We start from the raw sequence: 27,539 nt of genomic DNA, 5'->3' as shown, positions 1-27,539 counted from the left end.
AGGGGTCACTGCAGCATCTTGTACATTAATGCGGCAAAACTCTATTAGCATAAAACAAACAAACAAACAAACAAAACCTTCCTAGAAGACAAAGGCCCTGCAAGTATAGGGTGGAGACTCCCCACCGCTTAAAGCTATAGAGTTTTACAGTCTTTTAATGCCAAATGACTTCCACACAAAACCAAAACCAGTCAATATGATGCACAATTGGTAGGTGGAAGGACAGGAGAGAATTAAACACAGTGGTATTGGTGGGGGGAGAGGGAATGATTTTATTTTCTACTTCTTCCATTTCAAGGTAGAGAAGCTTCTGTTAGAATAACATTTCTGGCCTCTTTCTACCCCCTTACTTACTCCTCCCCATGGAAAGAGCTACAATTATTTTCTTGAGAGATTAGACAACAATTTATAAGAACAAATTGGTGTTAAATGTAAATTTCAAGGTTGGTCCATTGTAACCACAGTTTAAAAACAATTTATCTGCCTGCCCATCCATCTATACATACTTAAAAATATATGCACGGGCACGAGATACGTGCTTAAGCAACACTTGCTCTCTGGCTAATCCAGGAGATTAGAAATCAAAAGACTTAGATAAGTAGGCTGTTCCGTAAGCGGAAGTTTCCATGTCTGTGCAAGAAAAGGATCTGCCAAAGGAAGGCACAGCAACACAAACGGGTCCTTAACAAATCCCCATTTCAATGTACAGGACCTCTCTCCATCTTGTGCCACACAGAGCTTCCGTCTGGTGAGCAGAAAACCATGCCAGCTCAATGAACTGTCACCAATTTCTGCATGTCATTGGGAGTACAGAGGGGACATCTATTAAAATCCTATCCGTCTTTCTCCAACCAGCTCAAATGTCACCTCCTTCCTGAGCCTTCCCTCTTCCTCACCACAGCTGCAAATTACTTCTTGTCCTCGTAAGATTCTAAGCCCTTTGTTTCTATTCTACCACTCATTACATATGACTTTATGTAGAGTCTCGTGGGTACAGGTTCTTTCACTATCAGTAGATAATAAGCTTCTTGGTGGCAAGGTCCAAGTCACTGATTTTTATCTGAGCCATACTGTCAACACAGTGTCTTCCACAGTTATTCATTAGATGTGCACAGGACTAAAACTTTAGAACTTACATAAGTTTAAAAGCATCTTCCCTCCCCACCCCTTAATGCAAGCATTAGAGAATAGCCCTGAAGTTCCCCCTTAGAGACTTACTGGTGACCGCAGCAAACTTTAGCCCAAGGTATTTAATATTTTTGCCTTCCTCAGCTTTTAGCTTCATGTACATAATAGGGTAAGATATCACCCACCCACAGGAGCTAGCCTGATAAAACTCTCTAGAGCAGTGTCATCTAACAGAAATATAAAAACATATGTTGGGCTTCCCTGGTGGCGCAGTGGTTGAGAGTCCGCCTGCCGATGCAGGGGACGCGGGTTCGTGACCCGGTCCAGGAAGATCCCACATGCCGCAGAGCGGCTGGGCCCGTGAGCCATGGCCGCTGAGCCTGCGTGTCCGGAGCCTGTGCTCCGCAACGGGAGAGGCCACAGCAGTGAGAGGCCTGCGTACCGCAAAAAAAAAAACCAAACAAAAAAACATATGTTAACTTTATGTCAACTTTAAATTTTAACTTTATGCCAGCCACATATGTTAACTTTAAATTTTCTAGAAGCCATGTTAAGAAAAGTAAAAAGAAATAGGATGAAGTTAATTTTAATAATAGATTTTATTTAACCCAATATATCCAAAATGTTATCACTTCAACATGTAATCAATATTAAAAATTACTGAAATGCTTTATATTTTTTTATCATACTAATTCTTTGAAATCCAGTGGGTATTTTCCACTTAGAGCATATCTCGATCCGTATCAGGCACTTCTTATTAGCTATAAAAGCTAGTTATTTAACCTCTCTTTACCTCAGGTTCCTCAATTTCAAAACGGGAATAACAATATTCACCTTATAGCACTGTACTGAAGTTTAATAATATGTGTAAAGGGCTTAGAACAGTACCTGGCAAATTGTAAGGACTCAATAAATATTAACTACCTGTAGGAAGTTAAATAAATAGTTCTATATTCCACCCAGAATAACTCTGTGAGTTTCATTTCTCTTATCTGTAAAATAACATAACATGGCCCACTTTGTAAGGTAATTATGATAATTTGAGATAATGTGTGTAAAGAACTTCTTATGTTGTTGTTGTTATGACAATTTACAAACCTCATACCCTTCCAACCTTTGTGGTTCTATCAATAGCATTGTACCTTTGGATGTTCTTAAGCCTCAGTAAAAGATACCTGTAATATTTTTAAAAATTAACTACTTTTATCATTAACATCCTCCATTTACTTTATGAAGGAACTGAGCATATGAAGAAACTAAGTATATTTCCTAAGTTCATAATGCAAATCAATGTTGGTTCTATTCCTTTACGGTTTTTTTTTGTTTTGTTTTGTTTTGTTTGTGGTACGAGGGCCTCTCACTGCTGTGGCCCCTCCCGTTGCGGAGCACAGGCTCCGGACACGCAGGCTCAGCGGCCATGGCTCACAGGCCCAGCCGCTTCGCAGCATGTGGGATCCTCCCGGACCAGGGCATGAACCCACGTACCCTGCATCGGCAGGCGGACTCTCAACCACTGCGCCACCAGGGAAGCCCTATTCCCTTTTAAATACTCGTCTATTACAGTATGGTACTGGCCCAAAAACAGAAATATAGATCAATGGAACAGGATACAGAGCCCAGAGATAAACCCATGCACACATGGTCACCTTATCTTTGATAAAGGAGGCAAGAATAAACAGTGGAGAAAAGACAGCCTCTTCAATAAGTGGTGCTAGGAAAACTGGACAGCTACATGTAAAAGTATGAGATTAGATCACTCCCTAACACCATACACAAAAATAAGCTCAAAATGGATTAAAGATCTAAATGTAAGGCCAGAAACTATCAAACTCTTAGAGGAAAACAGGCAGAACACTCTACGACATAAATCACAGCAAGATCCTTTTTGACCCACCTCCTAGAGAAATGGAAATAAAAACAAAAATAAACAAATGGGACCTAATGAAACTTGAAAGCTTTTGCACAGCAAAGGAAACCATAAACAAGACCAAAAGACAACCCTCAGAATGGAAGAAAATATTTGCAAATGAAGCAACTGACAAAGGATTAATCTCCAAAATTTACAAGCAGCTCATGCAGCTCAATATCAAAAAACAAACAACCCAATCCAAAAATGGGCAGAAGACCTAAATAGACATTTCTCCAAAGAAGATATACAGATTGCCAACAAACACATGAAAGAATGCTCAACATCATTAATCATTAGAGAAATGCAAAGCAAAACTACAATGAGATATCATCTCACACTGGTCAGAATGGCCATCATCAAAAAATCTAGAAACAATAAATGCTGGAGAGGGTGTGGAGAAAAGGGAACACTCTTGCTTTGCTGGTGGGAATGTAAATTGATACAGCCACTATGGAGAACAGTATGGAGGTTCCTTAAAAAACTACAAATAGAACTACCATATGACCCAGAAATCCCACTACTGGGCATATATCCTGAGAAAACCATAATTCAAAAAGAGTCATGTACCAAAATGTTCATTGCAGCTCTATTTACAATAGCCAGGACATGGAAGCAACCTAAGTGCCCATCATCGGATGAATGGATAAAGAAGATGTGGCACACATATACAATGGAATATTACTCAGCCATAAAAAGAAATGAAATTGAGTTATTCGTAGTAAGGTGGATGGACCTAGAGTGTGTCATACATAGTGAAGTAAGTCAGAAAGAGAAAAACAAATACTGTATGCTAACACATATATATGGAATCTAAGGGGGAAAAAAAGGTCATGAAGAGCCTAGGGGCAAGATGGGAATAAAGACACAGACCTACTAGAGAATGGACTTGAGGATATGGAGAGGGGGAAGGGTAAGCTGTGACAAAGTGAGAGAGTGGCATGGACATATATACACTACCAAACGTAAAATAGATAGCTAGGGGGAAGCAGCCCCATAGCACAGGGAGATCAGCTCTGTGCTTTGTGACCACCTAGAGGGGTGGGATAGGGAGGGTGGGAGGGAGGGAGATGCAAGAGGGAAGAGATATGGGAACATATGTATATGTATAACTGATTCACTTTGTTATAAAGCAGAAACTAACACACACTTGTAAAGCAATTATATTCCAATAAAGATGTTAAATAAATAAATAAATAAATACTCGTCTATTAAACCATGCAGGGCAGCTGGGAGCAATGGAAAATCATATTTTTTACCCATTTAAAATTCCAAAGTGCTAGCCAAATGGAGCTTGGGAGTCAGTCCAAAAGGCAACATTTTTCAAAATGGTAGCTTAGAGAAATGCCATCCAGCTATATTATACTAACAGTCCTTTTACCCTACCACTTCCTTTAAGCTCCACCCCCCATTTGTGTAATATTGCATCCATGTTAATTGGTGGAGAAGTATAACTCCTTGAGTTTTACTCTGCAGTATTTTAGGTTATTTTTGTTGGTGAGGTTGAATATTCTTGCAAAAATCTGCAAAATGCCCAGCACCTAAGACTATCCAATCTTGACATACTTGATTGTGCTCTTCAGGAAAAGCAGCAACACAGAAGAGATGGCAGAACTGAAGGAACAATAGCCTAGAAATCAGGAGACCTGATTTCTGGCCCAGGGTTGATTAAATCACTATGTGACCTTGGGCAACGCAACTTAAACTCCTGAGCTATATCTCATTTTAAGATAAGGTCACCTGCAGTATTCAGGATTAAGAATTAGAACACCAGAGCAATAACTGAAAACTGCATCAGGTCTTAGCATTCTTGTTTATCTCTCTTTAAGTGTTCTGGCAATAAGTTTCCCTTGAAAAAATGAGTATTGACAAAGTTTGGGAATAATTTCCTTTAGTATCCAAATAATTAGAATAGCTAGAAAAGCAAATAAGGGTCTTTTATCTGATATTTATGCTACTATGACTGGAATCCAAACAATCATCATTATCTTCCAAGGTTAAGAATTACAGGACATCAGCATAAATACAAAGGGGCATCAATGACCACCTCCATGGATCTCTCTTAACCCCAAATTCCCTGGTTTCTCAACTTCAGCACTGCTGACATCTTGGGTCAGATCATTCTTTGTTGTAGGGGGCTGACCTTTGCTGTGGGGGGCATTATAGGATATTTAGCAGTTTTTCTGACTTCTACCCACTAGATGCCAGTAACATCCCCCGCAGTTGTGAAAACCAGAAATGCCTCCAGACATTGAGGTGACCCTCAATTCCTTTGTAATTAAGCTTATACCGAGACCTGCAATTTTCAGTGTGTCATCTGCTTATGACACAGCTTCATTAATATGACATGGAGTGGGCTTCCCTGGTGGCGCAGTGGTTGAGAGTCCGCCTGCCGATGCAGGGGACACGGGTTCGTGCCCCGGTCCGGGAAGATCCCACATGCCACGGAGCGGCTAGGCCCATGAGCCATGGCCACTGAGCCTGTGCGTCCAGAGCCTGTGCTCCGCAACGGGAGAGGCCACAACAGTGAGAGGCCCGCGTACCGCAAAAAAAAAAAAAAAAATGACATGGAGTAATCAACTTCCACTGGCAATCTGGATTCTCAAAAGGCATGACCTTACCAGTAAATTTGCGTTTAATAAACATACAGCGGAAAATACTTTTGTAAAGTGACCCATTACACTGCAGAGCTTATCCATATATCTTTTTCAGAGCCAAAACAATGTTTTCACACAAATAGTGATTCTGGTAGCTAATATTTTAGATTAAGATATTTAAGTTTTAGAGCCCATGATATTTTTCTTTAATGTTAGAACCCTGGCTTTAATTTACTGATCAAAGTTTCCAATAAACTATCCATCACTTTATTCTCCTCCAACAAATCCCCATGCTTCCTCTTACTCACCTAACCGCTCACAAGTTCTGGTTCCCAGTGACTGGGCCCTATACCCAGTCATCCACCTTTTCATCTAAAGTTTTGACAGAGGGTTATTCTACTTCTTTGGGATTAGAACTGGGAAGGAGTACTAATGAGAGCTTATCAGCTATAAAATAATAGGATCAACCAAACATATAAGGAATATCTTTAATGCGATGGGGACACAAAAATAAATACATATTAGACAATGAAAGAACCACAGAATAAAAACAACCACAGAAAGAATCACATCAACCACATGCCCAAAGTCATTCAGCTAACTCATTTGATAGGCTGATAGTAGAGCATTCAAGTTAAGGGTATTCAGACTGCAGTTATAGGTGAAAAAGTAGAGTTTAGAGCTAAGTTTATGGTTTTGTGACTCAACACCTGGAAGGTAGGACACCAACATGATATGGTGGTTACCTCTAAGGAGGAGGTTGAAAGAGAACTTTCACTTTTTACTCACGATGCTTCTGTATTATTTTTTTAAGATAAACATGTAATCATGTGTTACTTCTATAATTAAAAACCAAAAGAGGTAAAGCCAGAAGAGAAGACAAAATTTCACAGGGAGAGAATATAAAGGGAGAAAAGGCAAAGAACACTCCCAACTATGGATATAATTAGGGGGCAGAAGGAAGCAACAGCAGGAGAGGCAGGCAGAAAGAGAACTAGCAGGGTACAACAACTCTGTGGCCAAGGGAGGGAAGTTTCAAAAAGGAACTGAACTGTCCACAGGACCAAAAAGGGAAAGGGGGAGAAAAATAAGATGGCAGAACAGAATTTAGAGCTGAAAGAGGCTTCTTAAAAATCATAACCTTCTGCCTATATTTTGCCACTCAATCTTTGAGAAAATTGAGGCCCAGAAAGGTTAGGCTGCTTGCTAGATAGGTATTAGTAGCTAGAGGGCACAGCAAAGGGAGACCACAACATTTATGGATAGTCTAGCGAATGGGTCCAGTGGAAAGAAAGAAAAGATACCAGAAGAAAAGGGGGGATAATTGGATACATGCTACCTAGAATAGACAGGAAGAGATGGGACTGAAGACAGAAGCAGACAAAAATAATACAACTTTTCCTCTGAAGCAGCATAACTTGTTTCCTTTTTCATTTGGGTTGTTAGATTGGGAGGTCAGGGGACTCACTCAAAGTACTTGGGTTTCCCCAGAACTTCACCCTTGGCACCTTTCCCCTCTCAAACTATACACACACCCTAGACTCCATTTACCATCTTTATATGAAAGACTCCCAAATCTCTATTACACAGCCCAAACCCTCTCGTAAGCCCCAGACCTGGGGGAGATGAATCTCTACTTGGATACCTATAGGTATCCAAACCGGAATCTCTGTCTCCACAAGTCTACTCCTGCTCCAGTGCTCTTTGTCTCAGTGGAAGGCCCCACATGATGAATGATATTAGGCGAATAACTGAACATCACCTCTCATTATATCTTTGTAAGCAAGATGAAAAAAAAAACATTCACTGGATGACAATAAAGTTAGAGTCACAGCTGTTAGAGCAGCCTTACTCAGTAAGTGTCCCTTAATGTCTTAATGGTAAGTTGCACGTCTTCAATTAGCCTCATTCAGCTCTATGCCAAGTGTAGCAGTCACTTGTAGACCACCTCCAATCATTCGTACCTCCTGGTGTTCATGCCCTTGCCTTCAGTGTGGGTGGGACCTGTGAGTAGCTTCTAGCCAACAGAACACAGCAAGGATGATGGATGTCACTCCCATGATTATTATAATTCCTTCTTGCTGTGGTGACATAAAGACTTTATGGTTTGCTGGCCTTGAAGAACTAAGCTGCTATGTTGTAAAGTGCCTTTGGAGACGCCATGTGGCAGGGAACTACAGGTGGCCCCTAGGATCTGAAGGCCTCAATCCTACAACCAACTAAAGAACTAAATTCTGCCAACAGCCATGTAGGCTTGGAAGAAAACCCCAAGGCCTCAGATGAGACTTGTGGTCCCAACCAACACACTGATTGCAGCCTGAGAGACTGAGCAAAGGACCCAGCCAAGCCATGAAAGACTTGACTCACAGAAACTGTGAGATAATAAATGGGTATTGTTTTGAGCCGCGAAGTTTGTGGTAATTTATTATGCAGCAATAGAAAACTAATACACCAAGCAAAATTTTATTAATTACTTGGATAAAGATATTCATAAAATATATATAATAATAATGCAAAAACTAACAAGACAAACAAATAAAAATTTAACTACATTAATGTTTAAGTAAAAGCCTAGATAGAAAGGTTTTTGTAAATAAAAATAATTAAAAAGAGAGAAAGAGACAGACAGACATAAACATACTTGGAGTAAGAAGTAGGCCTTAGGCTCATTACAAGCTCATAGTAAGATGTAGCTGCCAAAAACTCAATACTATTTGAGGCCATATTAATAAAGTATAATGGACAAAACAAAAGGAGGGCAGTCATATTGTACCATATGAACTGGTCAAATCAAATCAATAACTATTTCCCGGGTGCTTCTATTTAAGGCATTAGGAACATGTATGTTCCTGTCCCTCAAGTATTTTACACTCTATCTGGGGAGCTAAGATAAACATTTCAATAAGTTAAACCATAATAAAGATTTTAAGAAACAGTTTAAGACAATGATAGAAAAGATATTATAAGGCGGGCATTAGAATTCATCTGGCAGTTAGTTAAAGGCGGTAACAGAAGCAGAAGTTCAGAAGAGGGAGACAACACATCATTATCAATATTATGATTATTGTTTTGCTGATATAATATAAAAATGAATGTATTCAACACTGGGATTCAAGTTCACATTACTGAGCACAAGCTCTCAAATTTTGAAAAGATGGAGGTAAAAAAATCCATTCAGACAAGCTGTGCTATTTCAGGGGCTTTTTAGTGACAGATAACACTACATTTTACAGGTGAGTAAATATTGGCAAAGGAGGGTTAAATAATTTGTTGATTATAACCCAGTAAGTCAACTGTACTGAGAAGCAGATTTCCTCTTAGTCTAGAATGCTAATGAAAACTCACATTACCTTTCTACATTACAATGGCTACTTTTGGTTAACAACGTTTTCACTAAATAATTTGAAATCCTGAGTTGTCCTTTACTCTTCTCCCTCCAAAGTTGACCAGTAATCAAGCTTTGTCATGTTTTCCTTTGTGATGGCTCTCACATTTATCCCTTCCTTTAATTCCCCCAAATTAACTTCTTATATCCAGGCCCTCACACTGTTCTACCTGAATCTCTTTCAGCGATCTCCTAACTAATCTCTGCAATTCCAGTATCTCTTTCCCATCTGCCTTACATAGTTCTAACTATGGCATTCTCTGCAAAAAGCCCTTCAATTGCCCCCCCCCGCCCCCACTGCTTGCAGAATGAAGTATGGACCTTTTAGTTTGTGAGCCAGAGTTGGATTCAAGTCCTGGCTCTACCACGTCCTGCTATGTGACTTAAGAGCCTCGTTTTCCTTGTTTGTTAAATGAGGATACCAACTGCCTCATATGTCTTGGTTTTCCTGGATCAGTCTCTGTCTAGACTAATGCCATTTGATTAAAAGTGTCCTGGTTTTGACATTAAATCATTTGGTCAATAAAGGGTTGTTATGAGGATTTAATGAGACAATGCATATAATGCATATAACAGGCCTGGCATGACACTTTTTCTCATTTTCTCAAATGTACCTTGTACTTTGCTGCCTGAAATCATATCTCTAACATCAACAACTATAGAAGAACCTACCCCATACTACCCGGTCTACCTCAGGTGCCACCTCCTCACCTTTGCCTAACCCCTATGGTATTCTAAACCTCTCTTATCATGTGTATCTAACACTAGCTTGGGTCACAGTTATTTCTACACGTTTTAACTTACTCAGAGATTAGCTGTGGGGAGGACAGTGTTTACTTCTGATTCCTCTTAGTCCCACTTGTGACACCTAGCAGTGTCTTTCACACAAAAGATACTCACTAAATTACTTAAATTTAGGAAGAATCCAGAATTTTGGCCACAAAATTCCATTTCACTTATCCATCAACTGTTTATTCAAGTCTTCTGCCTTCTTAACTGCCTTGAGATCGTTTCACTTCCTCATTAGTACCACAGCAAGGTCATTAGAGCCAGACTGCCTTGGATCTAGGCTCTATCAGTTACCAGTTAAAAATGCATGTAACAGGACTTCCCTGGTGGCACAGTGGTTAAGAATCCGCCTGCCGAGGCAGGGGACACGGGTTCAAGCCCTGGTCCAGGAAGATCCCACATGCCGTGGAGCAACTAAGCCCATGCGCCACAACTACTGAACCTGCGTTCTAGAGCCCATGAGCACAACTACTGAAGCCCACGTGCCTAGAGCCCATGTTCTGCAACAAGAGAAGCCACCACAATGAGAAGCCCACGCACCGCAATGAAGAGTAGCCCTCACTCGCCACAACTATAGGAAGCCCATATGCAGCAACGAAGACCCAGTGCAGCCAAAAATAAATAAATAAAATAAATTTATTTTTTTAATGCATGTAAGGCACTTGGAAGAAGCACACAGCAAGTACTGGATAAATGATAGCCGTTATTATTTGTTCTCTTCTCTTCCTCGACCTCAGTCAAATCAGAACACTTTACTATGGAGTTAGGCCTCTCAGCAACATTTTCTACACAGGGCAGTCAACTTCTGGCTCTCAGCAGATACAAAGTTCAGCCCATTTGTCGCTCAGGACCTTCTCTGTCTTTCTAGGATTTCTGTTTCTTGTCCCAGTTTCCCCCTCCTTTATGCCTAGTCCAAGGTGGGGCTGTTTCTTACAGCTTCTCTGATCACTAGCAAAGACAAGAATCTTCCTGTCTGGTTCTCTAAGCATAACTTCCAGGTCCAGGTTCAGGTTCAGTCTAAAGCCACACTCCAGGCAACTCCTCATGCTCTACGGTTTCACCAACCAGAAACATCTCTCAAAAGTTGCACTCTTTATGATTCCAGTCCTTCTACACCACTCTACAGCCTGAAATTGCTTAGCCTTTCTCACTCCAGCCTCTGCCACCTGCCCAATTACACATACAATTATACATCCTAGAGTAAAACATGTCTTGCTTCTTAACCCATTTTTAAGTCTTCTACCATCCATCACCTGGCTAAAATTCCAAATATTAGAGAACCAGGGTCAGTTAAGACTGGCTAGTGACTCACCTCTACGTGCACACAGTTGAGTGAAGGAAATATTCATTACACCAAATCAAGAGGACATTCAGCTAGAAATTCCATTTACCTCTTGTAGCTCAGGCAAAAGCCTTCTTTTGGTGGGGGGAGAGTGGGCTAAAATGAACCTGAAGCATTTGAGGATTTAATTTAATCAAAACTTTATTACGTAAATATAGTCAACTTAAATCTTCTCCGCTTCAAATTTAAGGCTATACCTGCATTCCTCCTCGGGTCCTTAAGCAAAAAGCTCGAGAAACTGTAGCCTAGCATTCACTTACAATATTTAAACAAGTTGAACAAGAACAAGAACTATTTATCCAGACACTGAGACACGTAATTGTTTAATTGTGTCCTAAAATACAATTACTATGCAACTTAGGTATTAAAATACCCATAGATCAAAACTAATGACATAATTAAAATTGCTTCATCAAAAAAAAAAAAACAAAAAACCTGAGCTTCCCTGGTGGTGCAGTGGTTGAGAGTCCGCCTGCCAATGCAGGGGACACGGGTTCGTGCCCCGGTCCGGGAAGATCCCACATGCCGCGGAGCGGTTGGGCCCGTGAGTCATGGCCACTGAGCCTGCGCTCCGCAACAGGAGAGGCCACAACAGTGAGAGGCCCACGTCCCGCAAAAAAAAAAACAAAAAAACCAAAAAAAAAACCTAACAAAATCCTGATTTTTACCTAATTTTATCTCACTTTCTTAGCATTAAGCTTTAAACAGAGCCACACCCACCCCACACCACCCCCCAAGCCTCCTGGTCATGATTCCCTGGTAGCTTTCTGAGGCCTTAGATTTGCCCAAACTCTGCCTCTGGTGCTTCAGACCTGACCTCTCACCTCAACCACTATTACACCTTTTATTTCTTAGTATAATAGTGTCAAGAAAAGAATTGTGTGGAATACAGGTTTTATTTAAAGTTTATTATTTAAAGGCATTATAGCTTGTTGTAAGCAAGTCAAGCAGTACAGAAAAGTGTCAAGTGAACATGAAAAAACCCTAGCCATCCCTAATCCACAAGTAACAACTGATAATTGTTTCATGTGCATCATTCCAGAAAATGTCTATGCATATGTAAGTATATATATTTACAAAGTTAGATCTATCTATCCTATAACTCTCCCCTTCTTTATGCTGTACAGATGGGATCATACAATACCATTCTGCACCTTTCTTTTCCCACTTAAAATGTATCTCGGACATCAATCTCTGTCATTATATAGAGAGCTATCTCACTCTTCTTAATGAAATACATTCCATAGTGCGTATACACCGTTATTAATATAACCAGTCTCTCATGATGGACATCATGATTATCGACAGTGAAAAAATGGCAACAACGAGGCAACTAACATCTTTGTAACATATACTTTTGTGCAGTTCCTTTTTAGACTACATTCACCGGGACAAAAGGTGAATTTTACATTTTGATAAGGACTTCCAAGCTGCCCTCCAAATGGGCTCTAACAATTTATACTCCCACCAACACTGCACAGAGGGTGGGCTTTTTAAAATCAATCACCTGGTCTGAAGTTCCTGCAGCTCAAATAGGGAACTAAATATTTAACACAAAAATAGAAGCACAATGGGCTTCCCTGGTGGCGCAGTGGTTGAGAGTCCACCTGCCGATGCAGGGGACACGGGTTCGTGCCCCAGTCCGGAAGGGTCCCACATGCCGCGAAGCAGCTGGGCCCGTGGGCCATGGCTGCTGGGCCTGTGCATCCGGAGCCTGTGCTCCATAACGGGAGAGGCCACAACAGTGAGAGGCCCGCGTACCGCAAAAAAAAAAAAAAAAAAAAAATAGCAGCACACTGATGATTTTGTTACATCTTTTACTTTATTTAACACAGTCTAGAAAACCAGGTGCCATGGCTGGTGGCAGCCACACCTTGCTGTAATTAGCCTGATTAGCCTTGCCCCATCCAAATGCAAATTCAGAGGTACTATTCCTCACAATTCATCCAGCTCTTCAATAACGAATTCTTTAGGCTCTTTAGGCTCGGAGATTTTATTGAGTGAATTCAGCACAGAAGAGAAACCTATACTTCTCCTGGCAACACAATTATCTCTAACACCAGAGAGATTTTGCTAGTTTAACAATTTGGGGTTTTTTTCCCCCAGTGGTAGTGAACATCTGTAAGCATCACTGCACAGAATCTAGTGAATCGCATCTAGAATAACACTTGTTTAACATTTTACATTTTGCAAAGCACTTTAGCATATCTTACCTTCTTTAATCTTCATGGCAATCGTGGCAGGAAGGCCAGGCAAGTATTACTCATTAAACAAAGACTCAATGAACCCATAGTATGTGGCAGGCACTCTCTACTAGACAGCTGGTATGCAAAGGTGAACGAGACACTACCCTCTCCTTCACTGATATCCTGCCCTGTCCAATCTATCTGCAAAGCCTCCACACTGCACTTAGGATACTTCGTTACATGGCCTACAAAACCCTATGTACCAGCCCCTGCCCACCCTTCCAATTTCTTTCTTTCTTTCTTTCTTTCTTTTTCCCTTTGGCTGTGCCACGCGGCTTGCAAGATCTTAGTTCCCTGACCAGGGATCAAACCTGTGCTCCCTGCAGTGGAATCGTGGAGTCTTAACCACTGGACCACCAAGGAAGTCCCCACTCTTCCAATTTCATCCCGTGCCCCTTTATACCTCCTTCACTATGGTACAGCCCCACTGGGCCATGCTAGGGAAGAATTCAGGTTCTTTCCACCTCAGGGATTTCCACTTTGTTTCCTCTGCCTGGGATGCTCTTCCCCCAACTCTTCACCTGGATGACTGCTGCTTATCTTTCAGTCTCAGCCGAACTTGTCACTTCCTCCCAGACCCTCCCTCCCAATAAATTATGTCTCATTTATTATTCTTTTTCAGAGGACATTATAGCACTCATGACACTTCACAATGAAATATTTCTGTATTTATTTGTTTGCATTCCAACTCCCCCATATGACTGTAAGACTTAGGAGAACAAGAATCATGACTTTTGTGGCCACTACTATACCCCCAGCACCCACCTAACGCAGTGCCTGGCACATGGCAGACACAAAAACAAAAGTACTAAACAAAAATAGTCAATGTCTTCAAGGGATATACAATATAGTGTGGAAACACACAAAGAGAGGAAAGGCGAATTTTACCAGAGGATGTGCAAGGTTTCAGGAAAGGCTATAGAGAAGAGATGACCTCTGAGCTGATAGCTGAAAGATAAGTAGACATTTGCCAGGAATGTGACCTACTGAAATGCTCTAGGCCACCAAAGGTGGACTGCACGTGGGGAAGAGCAAGAACCATGTGATGCCACACAGAATTTTGGCTTTGATATCTGGGTAGATGGTAGTTCAATTAATACAGCGAATGTAAGAAGAGAGTTTCTACTATTATTATTTATTACCAGGGTCCAGAACCCAAGGAAAACAAGTCCTTGGCAGAGTTGGGCATTTGGATGGTGGCCATTCCCCTGCCAACCTGCTTCTCATCACTCTCAAACTAAACAGGAAAGATCATGATTTCAACCTGGGAATATTCAGTGCTTAGTCATAGGTGGCCACACAGCAGGCCAGGCCAAGGAAGGGCAGTGGAAGGACCATAAGACCCGGTACAGACAGGGCCAGGGGGTTCCTCTATATCTGAACACTTTTTATGGCCAGGAGATGTCAGTGATGTAATTTAGTGTGCTTATCTTTTTGTGTGGGGGCCAGAAGAAGAAAAGAAGAGGTGGAGAAAAAAGGAAAAAAAAATTTTCAGTGCCCAGAATATCTCACACACCTGATAACATCTATTTCATTGCCACTAGATCGTCCCTGTCCCGGATTTATTTCTATGTTGCAATTTCTGTGATGCTCTTCATGGAAGTAGTCAGGGCAGAAATCCTAAATAAATACAATAAAATGCTACCTCACCCCTGAATGGTATTGGGTTGAAAAGCATGAAAATATGTCATTACTAAGGGGGTTATCTCATCCTATTAACTCCTCAACAGCTTCTCTGGTCTGACCACAGGGCTATAAATACCTGCGTGTTAACAGAAGGTAGGAAGAAGAAGAATCTGGCATTTGTTGCCACCCATAGTGCCCCCCTCCCCCTGCCCCACCACACACAGAACAGCGTTACATGAAACAGGAAGCTCTGAATCATAATCCTGGTTAAAACCTAAGGAACCTATAGTTTATTTAAAAAATGCTAACAGAGGCACAGGAAAAAGAAAAACACATCCTGGAAACCTCAATGACAAAACAATGCTTTGGGGGAAAAAACCCTAAACTTTCCAAAGCAGCAATAAAGTAGGAAAAGCAATAGTAGGGAAAGACTAACAATTATAGAAAATTATAAAATAGTCAAGCCTGGGGGAATGGGGGGCAGTGTAATGCAGTAGAGCTAACAGACTGGCATTCCCAGGTGACAGCTGTATGACCCAGAATGAGTCTCCCTGGGCCTCAGTTTCTTCCTTTGCAAGATGAGACACTGGAAACAGATCACCTCAAAAGATCCTTTCCAGTTGAAAGATGAAAACTCTAATTCAAAAAGATACATGCACCCCAACGCTCATAGCAGCACTGTTTACAATAGCCAAGACACACAAGTAACCTAAGTGTGCATCAACAGATGCATGGATAAAGAAATACACACACACACACACACACACACACACACAAATATTACTCAGCCATAAAAAAGAATGAAATAAAGCCATTTGCAGCAACATGGATGGACCTAGAGATTATCATACTAAGTAAGTCAAAGACAAATATTATATGATATCACTTATTCATGGAATCTAAAAAATAATACAAATCAACTTATTTACAAAACAGACTCACAGACACAGAAAACAAACTTACAGTTACCAAAGAGGGGGGGATAAATTAGGAGTATGGGATTAATAGATATATGCTACTATATATAAAATAGATAAACAATAAGGATTTACCGTATGGTGCAAGGAACTATATTCAATATCTTATAATAACCTATAATGGAAAAGAATCTGATGCTGTATACCTGAAACTAACACAATACTGTAAATCCACTATAGTTAAATAGAAAATAAAATAAAATAAAATGTGGGGGGGCTTCCCTGGTGGCGCAGTGGTTAAGAATCTGCCTGCCAATGCAGGGGACACAGGTTCGAGCCCTGGCCCGGAAAGATCCCACATGCCGCGGAGCAACTAAGCCTGTGCGCCACAACTACTGAGCCTGCACTCTAGAGCCCACATGCCACAGCTACTGAGCCCACGTGCCACAACTACTGAAGCCTGCGCACCTAGAGCCCATGCTCTGCAATAAGAGAAGCCACTGCAATGGAAGCCTGTGCACCGCAACGAAGAGTAGCCCCCCGCTCGCCGCAACCAGAGAAAGCCTGCATGCGGCAACGAAGACCCAACACAGCCAAAAATAAAAATAAATTAATTAATTTAATAAAATAAAATAAAATGTGGGGGAACTTTTCATTATAAATGAATTCTAGCTTTAAAAAAGAGGGATGATAAAATTAGAAAAATTATCATTTTTCAACAATTCAGGTAAAGATTGCCAATTAATGCTAAAATTACTGGATGAATGGTTTGGGAAACAGGATATTCACAAGGTCTTAAAGTACCATACCATAGATTTTTTTATTAATTATCTATGAAAAACAGAACCTCAGCACTGAAGAGGTATGGCAGACACCTCCTTAATAAGCGATTACCTTAGCATCACCAATAATGGGATAAACTGACATTACATGTCTTCAACCAAAATGTAATGCAGTGGGACATACACAACATCATCTATGTAATTTTCTTGCCAAAAGCACAGAACTGGAATCTAATCTCAAGAAAACAATCACACAAAGCCAGACTGAGGAATGTTTTACATGACAACTGTCCTGGACTCTTCAAAACTGTCAATGTATTGAAACAAACAAAGGAAAAGGAACAGGGAATTAAAGGGACAGATAATCAAATACCTCCTCCTTGATTGGATACCAAATGCCCCCTCAAGAAATGCTATAAAAGATATTTTAGGATAATTGAGAAAAATGTAATTATAGGCTATAAACTAGATAAAATTATTGTATAGATGATAATTCCCTGCGTGTGAACACTATTATTGTTATGTAGGAGAAAGTCCTTGTTCCCCTGTTCTTTAATTAAAATTTTATATTGAGGTAAAAACTTTATTTGTAGATTCACATGCAATTGTAAATAGTACAGAGTAAGGCCATATACCCCTTGAAGTATGATTATTATTAACCCCATTCTACAGATGAAGAGGGTGAGGCCCAGAGATGAAATAACTTGCCCATAGCTATCAGTGACACAGCCAGGATACAAACCCAGGGAGTCTGTCTCCAGAGACTACACTTGACCCCAGAGGAGACAATTGAGGCTTTTGGAGCTTAGAGAACTCTGGCTACCAACTGGCAGAGCTGGGTTCAGATCCAGGTGTATCGGATTCCAAGGCCCATGTTCCTTCCACAGTGTACGCTTGGGAAGGAATGACTGGCTCTTACAGAAAAAATTTCTGAAAGACTGGTTTTAGTTACCCCCTATTCAACGTTTTTCATCATAATCCTTCTCCCCCGCCCCCATTCTGCCCCGCTGAGGAGTTGTGGAAGGGCAATAATGCAGAGAGACAAAGAAGTCATTTCTTGTACCTGTCGGAGATGAGACACACAGATACTAACGTTTTGATCAACAGAACAGAACAAGATGGCTTTTCCTAGGTGATGGTGGTCCAACTATCAAGCCACACAGCCATCTAGATTTCACACTGAAGTTCTGTTATCAACTCACTGACTGCTTTGTGATGCTCCCCTTGGCCCCCAAGTGTTAGCTAAATCACCAGAGTGTTTACAAATACACTGTGATGTGCTTTAAAAAAAAACTGCAAAGTTGAAACTTACTTCCTTTGGATCTGAAGCCAACAGAACAGTTTCTCATTGCAACTGTTTTATTTTCACCCTTACCTGACATATTTTGCCACTTCACCTTATTATGTAACTTCCACACTAAATTAAGTGTAATTTCTCCATTTTTGTACACTTTCCCTGTCCCCAATCTCACTCTCAAAAGAGTTTTTGGAGTCAGTAGGAGAGACAGCTAAAAGTTACAAGAGTACTTGAGGAAGTATTAGTAGCAAAAAACTGCTCTAACCAAACCCTCAGGAGTTTGGTTGTTTTTTTTTCTTTAGTTTGGAGGCAGGGGGGCACAGAGAGGCTGAAACAGTTGTCCAGAAGCCCACACAATTCACTCTTTGTTGGAGGCACTGCTATTCTATACCTCACTTCCAAATTATTAAAAGTAATATATTTATTACATAAAATTTGGAAAGTAAAAATAAAAGGGAAAAAATATAAATGCATCCTACTACCTAGGGATAGCCATGTCAACAACTTTGGATAATTCCCATCTATTCTGTATGTATTGTCACATTCATAGGTATTTTCTTTTTTGAAATATATTAGATTTGGTTTTTACTGCAGAGCACACATAGCAGGGCAAAGTGCTACACACACAACTACAAATCATTCTGGGGAAAAAAAGCTGTAAAAAAATAAAACTGCAACTGCTTTAGTTATGCAGTCCCAACTTGAGGGATCCACGCTGGCAAAGGTGGATATATACATTCACAGGTATATACATAACATGTAAAGACAGAGATATACACAAAGCCCCACTTAAACTGAAGACAGAAAAGGAATAATCCCAATACTCTTCCATTATGTCATGAAGATTTTCCTCAGCATTGGTCTGGATTTTTAATCTGTGGACCTGCCATAATTTACTAACATTCCCCTACTATGGAAATTGTCTTCAGTTTTCCACCACTTATAAATACCTTAGTATATAAAGCTGTGTACATATATCTGATATTTCCTTCAGAAATTATACCTTTAAAAATTAACAAGGAACCCATGTTATGTACAGAAAAAATGGAAGATACAAATAAGTAAAAATAAAGTCAACCGTAATTTCTTTTTAAAATACTCGTGTGTCTATCCTCTTAGACTTTTCTTTGTACAAAACATACATGGACACACCACATATATTAATATGGGACCATACTATTAATAAGAAAAAGTAACAGTTACTAATAATAGTTATCATGTATTAAGTACTTACCACATGCCAGGCACCGTGATTTTCTGATTTAATCCTTTCAACCGTCCTATATATTAGCTCAGCAGTTCCCTAACTTGTCTGCACACTGGAGTCACCAGGGGCTTCAAAATTCCCGGAGTGCTGCATCTCATTCCCAGAGATTCAGATTTAATCGGCCTGTGTGAGGCCTGGGCTTGGGTGGGCTTAAAAGATCCCCAGGTGATCCTAATGGACGTACAAGTTGAGAACTGTTAGGTTCGCTGCTATTTTATCCCTCTTTTAACAGATGTGGAAGTTTGAGGAACACTAAGGTAAGTAACTTCACAAAACCACGAAGCTCATAAAGCTGGGATTTCCATCCAGCTCTTAAGCCCAGAGGCCACACTGTTAACTACTGATAATTTGGGATGTGCTTCCCAACCCCACCATTTAACACCATATCATGAACCTATTTCTATGTTAATAAGTATAATAACTCCACAGTATCATTTTTAGTAACTATAGTATTGCATTGTATCAATGCATCAGAATGCAAGTGTTATCAATTTTCCCTAGTATAGAAAATGCTGCAATCGATATCCTTATTGATACATCTTTGTGCACATCCTTCATTATTTCCTTAGGATGAGTTCCAAGAAAAGGAATTGCAGGGTGAAAAGGTAAACACGGTTTTTAAAGCTTTTGATGAATATTGCCAAATTGACATCCCCACCAGAAGTGTATGCAAATGCCTGCTCCCTCGGGTCCTTGCCAAAGCTGTGTTTTGTCATTCCTTTTTAATCACTGCAAATTATATTGGAGAAAATAGTATGCTATTTTAATTACCCCTTTCTTTGACTACTACTGAGATAGAACATTTTTTCATGTTTATTGGCCATTTGGATTTCTGAGTATGTATTTTCCTACTCCCATGCTTTGCACATTTTTTCTAGTAAAATACTTGTATTTTTCTCACTGAGCTGTTAAGTCTTTACATATTAAGGATAATGAGTCTTTTTGCAACTGTTTCCAGTTTTCTCATTAATTTTATGGTTTTGTGCAGAAATTTAAAATTTTCACACAGTTAAAACTGTATTATTCTACCTTTCATATTATGCATACAAAGATCTTCCCTATCCCACGATTATATGAGTATTCTGTATTTTTTCAGTTTCTTTATAATTTCTTTTTTTAACTTTTAATTCTTTAATGCAGCAGTTCCCAAACAGGATTACACATCAGAATTGCTTACAGCACTTCTTTAAATGCTCAGGTCTTAAGACTGAATCACAACTGGGGGGGATGAGAACTGAGCAGGAATTTTTTTTTAACATCTTTATTGGAGTATAATTGCTTTACAATGGTGTGTTAGTTTCTTCTTTATAACAAAGTGAATCCGCTATACGTATACATATATCCCCATATCTCCTCCCTCTGCGTCTCCCTCCCACCCTCCCTATCCCACCCCTCTAGGTGGTCACAAAGCACCGAGCTGATCTCCCTGTGCTATGCGGCTGCTTCCCACTAGCTATCTATTTTACATTTGGTAGTATTTATAAGTCCATGCCACTCTCTCACTTCGTCCCAGCTTACCCTTCCCCCTCCCTGTGTCCTCAAGTCCATTCTCTACGTCTGTGTCTTTATTCCTGTCCTGCCCCTAGGTTCTTCAGAACTATATATATATATATATATATATATATATATATATATATATATTTTTATTTATTTATTTAGATTCCATATATATGTGTCAGCATACGGTATTTGTTTTTCTCTTTATGACTTACTTCACTCTGTATGACAGACTCTAGGTCCATCCATCTCACTACAAATAACTCAATTTCGTTTCTTTTTATGGCTGAGTAATATTCCATTGTATATATGTGCCACACCTTCTTTATCCATTCATCTGTCGATGGACACTTAGGTTGCTTCCATGTCCTGGCTATTGTAAATAGAGCTGAGCAGGAATATTTTTAAAAGGCAATTCCGATGCACCAGCCTCCTTTATTAAGAAACCCTATTTTAATCCTTCTAAATTTACGTTGGTGTCATTTTTCCAAGTTACTTCAGCACATTTGTTAAATAAAGCATTTCATAAGCTTGAATTCTACTTTTATCCTCGTTGGTAAGTTCCGTGAGAGCAGAGCCCATACCTGTTTTTACTGACCACTGCATCTCTAGAGCTCAGCACAGTGCCTGGTGCACAACTGGTGCTTGATGTTAATTGAATAAATAAATGAGATCTGACAACACAAGTCTCCACTCTCATCCCGCCCTAAACTGGCTAGTATTCTCTTCAATATTTCCTTGACCATTAGACCAATGAAACCGATGTTATTAATGATGACCCTGAGTTATCAAAGATATTAAATTATGCCCAGTACACTCTGTTTAAAATGGCCAGGAAATGTCTTAGAGGACTCCATCAAACGAAGTCAAAAATAATAATGTTGGCCATGTTAAAGAGGCATGGGAATTCGGATCCAATTCTCCATGAAGGAACTAGACAGGACTGACCCAAGAGACTAACGACACTTGGCTTCCTCTAGCTTTTAGAGTTCCTCTACTAGATCCAGAGATTGACTCAGAGCTCCCTTGAGCTGGGGACAGACCCACACATTCCCTCTTCCACGAGTCCATGGAAAGAAAATTGGAATAGGGAATCAGGAGGCCTGGGTTTTAGTCCTATCACTACTATTAACCTGTTTGACTGTGGGTATGTCACTTAACCTCTAGGGGTTGGGCTAGATGTTTTCTAAGGATCTCTTCATATCTAAACCTCTACATAAAGACCCAAACAGATGACTACAGGGCAGGCCTTCCAAGGACAACCTGAAATTCCCTCCACAGAACAGGGTGCCAGGCCCACTCCAGGCTATAGCAAATAATAATGACAGCAGTAGAAGTAGTAGTAGTAACAATAACAGCTATTGCTAAATTTTACTAAGCACTTATATGATAGACAATATTCTAAATGTCTTACTACTAATAATAATGGCACACATTTATATGACACTTACTATGTTCCAAGTGTTTTGTTTAGTATTAACTAATCATCACAACAGCCTTATAAGGTGAGTTCTATTGTTATCCCCATTTTACAAAAGAGAAAACTGAGACAGAAAGATTAAGGGACTTGCCCAAGGTCTCACAGCTACCAAGTGACAGAACCAACGGAGTTGAACCTAGACCCATACTTTTAACTACTCTACCATACTGCCACCCAAACTATCATTGTACTATGCTTGTCACTTCAGAGGTTGCAGAAAACAAGGAATGATTGCAGTTATTTCTGTGGAATACTCCCCTCTTCACTAATGCTAGGAAAATTGTTTTCCTCCAATGTAATCTTAAGCAGATCGGATTTCAGGGCCTGAGATAGCAAAATATATTACTTATTAAGAAATTATGACATTTTTATTAAGAATTGTTATCCATTAAAATGTTTTTATTATAAATCATTAACTACTGATGACATTTCCATCAAAAAGAGAGAAAACACACAAGCTCTTTATGCATCATTAGGAAACTTTAGCTCCCCACTTACACAAACTCTAATTCTATACTTTCAGGACTGTCTTTTAAACATTGACCCGACAGCTCACAGGTGTCTCAAACAAAACAGGCCAAACCAAATGCTGCACAGTAACTTCCCACAGTCCCCATGCCCCTCTCATTACCTCCCATGTTCCCCATCTCAGTGAACGGCACCACCGGCCCCAGGCACCCAAACTGGCTGTCAACCCAGGCTCGGTGTCTCCCTGCATCTAGTCACAGGACGTTTCTAGAATTCATCCCATTCTCTCTATCTTTGCTGCCCCTGCTTCTTCTCAGACCCTCACCATCTCTTCCCTAAACCACTATAACAGAAACCTCCCAACTGCCTCTTGGCTTTCATTCTCTCCGGCTCCAACCCCACCTCAACATTGCTGCCAAAGTAATCTTTCTAAAACAAAATCTGATTATGTTACTTCCCTGTTTAGAATCTTTGTCTTCGGGATAAAGTGTAAAATCCTTCCTAGGACATACAAGGTTCTTTGTTATCCAGCCTCCTACTACCTTCCCTGCTTCATCTGAGGTCGTGGCCCACACATCTCACACGAGTCCAACAGAGCAACTTGGAAGTTCCCAAACAGTGCTTCTCTGTCTGCCCAGAATGCAATTCTCTCAGTTGCCCATCTGGCAAACTCCCACTCATTTTTTTTTAGCCCAGCTCAAAACTCACAGTTCATCATGCTTTTCTCTGGACGTCCATCACATTTTGCATCTCTCCCTATTATAACACTTATTCAACCTGACACAATTATTTGTTTGTATGTTTGTCTCCCCCATAAGACAAGGAACTCTCTAGGGTTCTGCATCTTACTCATCTCTGTATTCTACTTGTTGAATGAAAGAATGTCTCAGGATTTAAACAAAAATATTCAAACTCCTCCTGATAAATGCCCATTGTGTGAGTCAAAGCAGAGATACAGGCCAAATCTCACATCAAAAAGTATCTTTAACTTGACAACCCTCACACATCAAAAATTCTTCTTACGGCTGTAACCAACTGGAGATGGTTTTAAAAGATACATTAGACCACCAACAAACCTACCTATTGAATATTTATGGACATTCAAGCTCCTTTCATTCTACTGCATATAAGTGGCCCTTAACCTTCTGTGGGTCACAGACCAATTTGGGTAGTGTTTGTCTACCATTTCTTAAACCCACATTCCCTTCTGATAAACATAAAAATCCCACACACCCCTGGAGATTCTGATACTCTCCCAAAGGGCACCATCCCCAACCCCACCAAAATAAAAAGTAACTTTATATGTGGTAAGAATTCACAGGTTCACAAGAGATATAGTCTATCAGGCAAGACATCACTGAGCTTTGCTCTCAAGTCGTTCCATAATATTAAAATAGGCATTTCCCTTCTATCACCAAATATAATCATTATAACGCTAAATATGCTTTCAAGTCTTTACTGCGAAGAGGAAGTCAAGGAGGTGCTGACATCTGTCTCCCCGACCTTTGAAAACCTTATGATAGAAATTTGCCGGAACCAAATAAAAAACAGAAATATGAAAAGATATCCTCCATCTCTTCACCTACAACCCCCACGAGCACATGTTAAAATGAAGGGAGTTCTTTGAAAATGCTCCTGGCACTACATTTTCCCGCTACTCCTACCCCCCCAAACACACACCCGCCTCCACCCCTACTTTAAAATAATCTGAACTTCCAGCTAGCAGCAACTCCTTTTAAACCAATATGCTTTGTCCTGGCGAAGACAAAGGGTTAAATTAAAGAAACCGCTGCCTGGCTGCCTGTCACTGGCTTGGAGGGTTGGGCTGGGATAGAGAATAGAGGAGGAAAAACCAGTTGAAGGCATAAGTGCTAACTTCTTACCCTGCCACATGGCCATCTTGATCCTATTCTCTCCCACGCTGGGGTCACAGGCTCAGAGTTTCCCGGACCCCCCAGTTTTGTAGGGAGACTCGACTGGGATGTAGATGGAACAGCAGCTGTGTCGTCTCGTTTTCTGCAAGATGCTCAAGCCCAGAACCTGAAAATATCAACAGGAAAACAAATACCTAAATGAAAAACATTCAAATCCTTGAAAATCATCTCCTGTCCCTCTCTGGACCTCTCTTTCAAAGATAAGCAGACATGGACAGTGTTAAGTTTCCACCTAAGCAAAAAGATCTCACCAAAAAAAAAAAATGGGGAGATCTGGAGTCAGTTAATATTGCCCTTGAGTGCTGTCCAATTCTGCATGAATCACTGGATCTTCAGTAAGTGGGTTTCAGAATCTCAAAGGATGGGTGGTTGGATGAGATAACCATTAAGTGTCTCTCCTATCTCAAAGTTCCACACTTTGGGGGAATGAAGAACAGCATAATATCCGATGCCCTCCCCAACCTCCCCAAAACACCCAACTCTGCAACAAAAAATTTGTAGAAAGGAGAGGAAATTTTGTGACTAAAAGTTTTAAAACAGATCTCGTACAGGAAAAGAAAAGAAGGCATAATAAAAACTGAAGAGCGATGCCCTCGAGGTCGTGGTGCTTCCTCTCCGCTTCATTATATTTTCCCACATTTTGCCAATGTCCTGTAGAGAGCATAGACTGCTTTTAAAATCAGGAAAGAAAAGAACCAAAGGAAAAGAAAAATGTAAAAAAAAGAATACTAATTTAAGTAAAACCAAATTAATTCAGATAATTCCTATTTTTAAAATGTCAAATTCAGTCTTAGGACAGTACTACTTGGAAGGATATGAAAGGCGCTAGGAATGGGAGAAAAAAATGAAAGGTCTGACTACTTCGTTTGATTCAGAAGGTGAATATATTAAATGCTTTTCTTGTCCATTTAAACAAGTTCTTCATTAAGTCTTCCTTTTGTAGCATACAAGCCAATCTGCTTTTTCTAAGAAAAAGTCCTCACCTTTTTGACCTGGGGAACTTCAAAGCAGATTGCTATTTCCATAGCTTTCATACAAGCAACACCTCCACCCCTTAAGTGAAAACGCTAATGTATACATACTGAAGACTAATACGAACTTGAGAGCCATCATTTTGGCCTTTTTTAAATACCTTTTTTTAAAGGACTAAAGTGTGAATGTGTACACTAATCCCAAAAAGCCGATAGAGAAAAGACAACGCTTTGGATAAGGAAAGGCTTGTGGAGTCCAAGAAAACTAGGAACTCACAAAGTCCCAGGATGAATTCACCAGGAAAAAGCGCTCTGATGACTTATCTGGCACCCAGGACAGTTTGTTTTGGTTTGTCTTTTTTTCCCTCTTATTTAGCGCGCAGTTAAATAGTACTGCTCCGCGCCTCGTGGGACCAGGAGAATTTAACATCTCCGTAGTCAAACCCGGGTAGTTGCTAATAAATGTATGAAGCGTTCATAAAGCAGATTCTTACTGGCTTTTTGTACTCCACACTTCTGGATTTCCCTCACTTATTCGGGGTAGCTTACACTGACGTTATCACACGGGCACACGTACAACTTCACTTGGCACTCCTGGAAACTGATTTGCTCTGAAATATTAATAAAGTACACGCGCATCAATGTGAAGGTAAAGTTTTGCCCTTGGGGTGGGTGAAGGCGCTCAAGCGCAAGCCTGTAAAGTCTAGAGAGAACCAGCTCCCCGCGTTAAGTGGGAAAAGGAAAACGGAGCAACTACTTTTCCGAGAGTGTGGACTCGGCTTCGCTACGACCCACACGAACCTGCCAGTCCAGAGCAGGATGGATAAGAACGGGGCCTCGACAGGGCTTTACCAGCCAAAGCCACCCTGCCCCAGTCCTGGAAAGGGGACGCCTGCAGCTAACCTCCCCCATTCAAAAGCGGGGCGGGCTTGGCGCGGCTCCGCTAGGAAACTTCGCTGGGACAGCGCAGGGACCCTGGCTCGGAGAATAGGGCTGGGCTCCCTGGAAGATGCCGCCCTGCACTGGCTAGAACTGGCCGGTCTAACTCCTCCGAGTGCCAAGCAGCAGCGGCCGGGCACGGGGAACCCCCATCTCCCGGGTACGGAGCCAGCGGGGGAGCGCTTCCCCTGTGTCGCTGAGCCCAAGGGAGTGCTCCGGAGGTGGGCCGGGGGCCAGCGGCCCGCCAAGGACCTGCTGGGGTAGGAACAGCCCATTCGTCTTTACCTGTCGCCGAGGTCCGGAGCGGCAGAGCCCGTGCCCGCCGCCGGCGGGCCGAGCGCTCAGTCGGCTCTGGCGTCCGGGACACTAAGTTGAGCTAGCGCCCCACGTAGCCTGCAGAGCTTCATTCACAGCCCAGCCGGGAGGAGGGGGAACGGAGCGGGCGCGCGGCTCATGTGACAGACGCCTCGCAAGGATCTGCCAAGCACGGCCGCTGCCTGCGCGTGCGCGCCCCGTCCAGCCCTCTCCCCTCACCTCTGCCGAAGCGCGGAGGAGGTGATGCCCGCCCAGGAGGCAGCAGGGCGGGGAGATCCGCGGAGAAGGCGGTGCTCAGAGGAGTTTCCGCGCGCGCAGCCGCAATAGGTCGACCCTGCTCGCTGCCATATTTAATGAGGACTGGGCGGGTCCTAACCCAGTGCTGGGCGTGTCAATTGCTTTTGAAAAAGAAATGCTCCTTTATGTTTCACTCTTTCGAGCCTACGGTATGTTTTTTTGGTTTTGTTCTTAAAACGAAACTGTTTATCCTGAGCTTCTGGCCCACAGAATAGTTAGTGGTAGAAATCTAATACTAATTACATTAGCTCACGTATTTTGAGCCTCTAATTATATGCCGGGCACTGTTCTAAGCCCTTTACTTTTTTCATCTCATTTAACGTGCACAATAACCCCACTGGGGTACGTACTATTAT

General features: G+C 41.1%; 1 protein-coding gene across 2 annotated transcripts in view; it reads right to left on the bottom strand.

Moving 5' to 3' along the window:
• The window catches only part of CLCN5 (chloride voltage-gated channel 5), a 159,710-nt gene extending 132,617 nt beyond the window's left edge, over positions 1–27,093 (bottom strand). Inside the window, exons 1-3 of one of the 2 annotated variants that reach the window (XM_033409629.2) lie at positions 26,857–27,093; positions 26,127–26,243; positions 24,611–24,767 (exon numbers count right to left, since the gene is read on the bottom strand). In XM_033409629.2, coding sequence (XP_033265520.1) covers positions 24,611–24,626 — 16 coding nt within the window. In that variant the 5' untranslated portion in view covers positions 24,627–24,767; positions 26,127–26,243; positions 26,857–27,093. The remainder of the gene's footprint in view (positions 1–24,610; positions 24,768–26,126; positions 26,244–26,856) is intronic. The other variant, XM_033409628.2, reaches the window with a different exon arrangement.
• Positions 27,094–27,539: the final 446 nt, after the last annotated feature.

This window comes from Orcinus orca, chromosome X, assembly GCF_937001465.1.
Source record: "Orcinus orca chromosome X, mOrcOrc1.1, whole genome shotgun sequence".
NCBI lineage: Eukaryota > Metazoa > Chordata > Mammalia > Artiodactyla > Delphinidae > Orcinus > Orcinus orca.
This window is presented reverse-complemented; position numbering and strand designations above follow the sequence as displayed.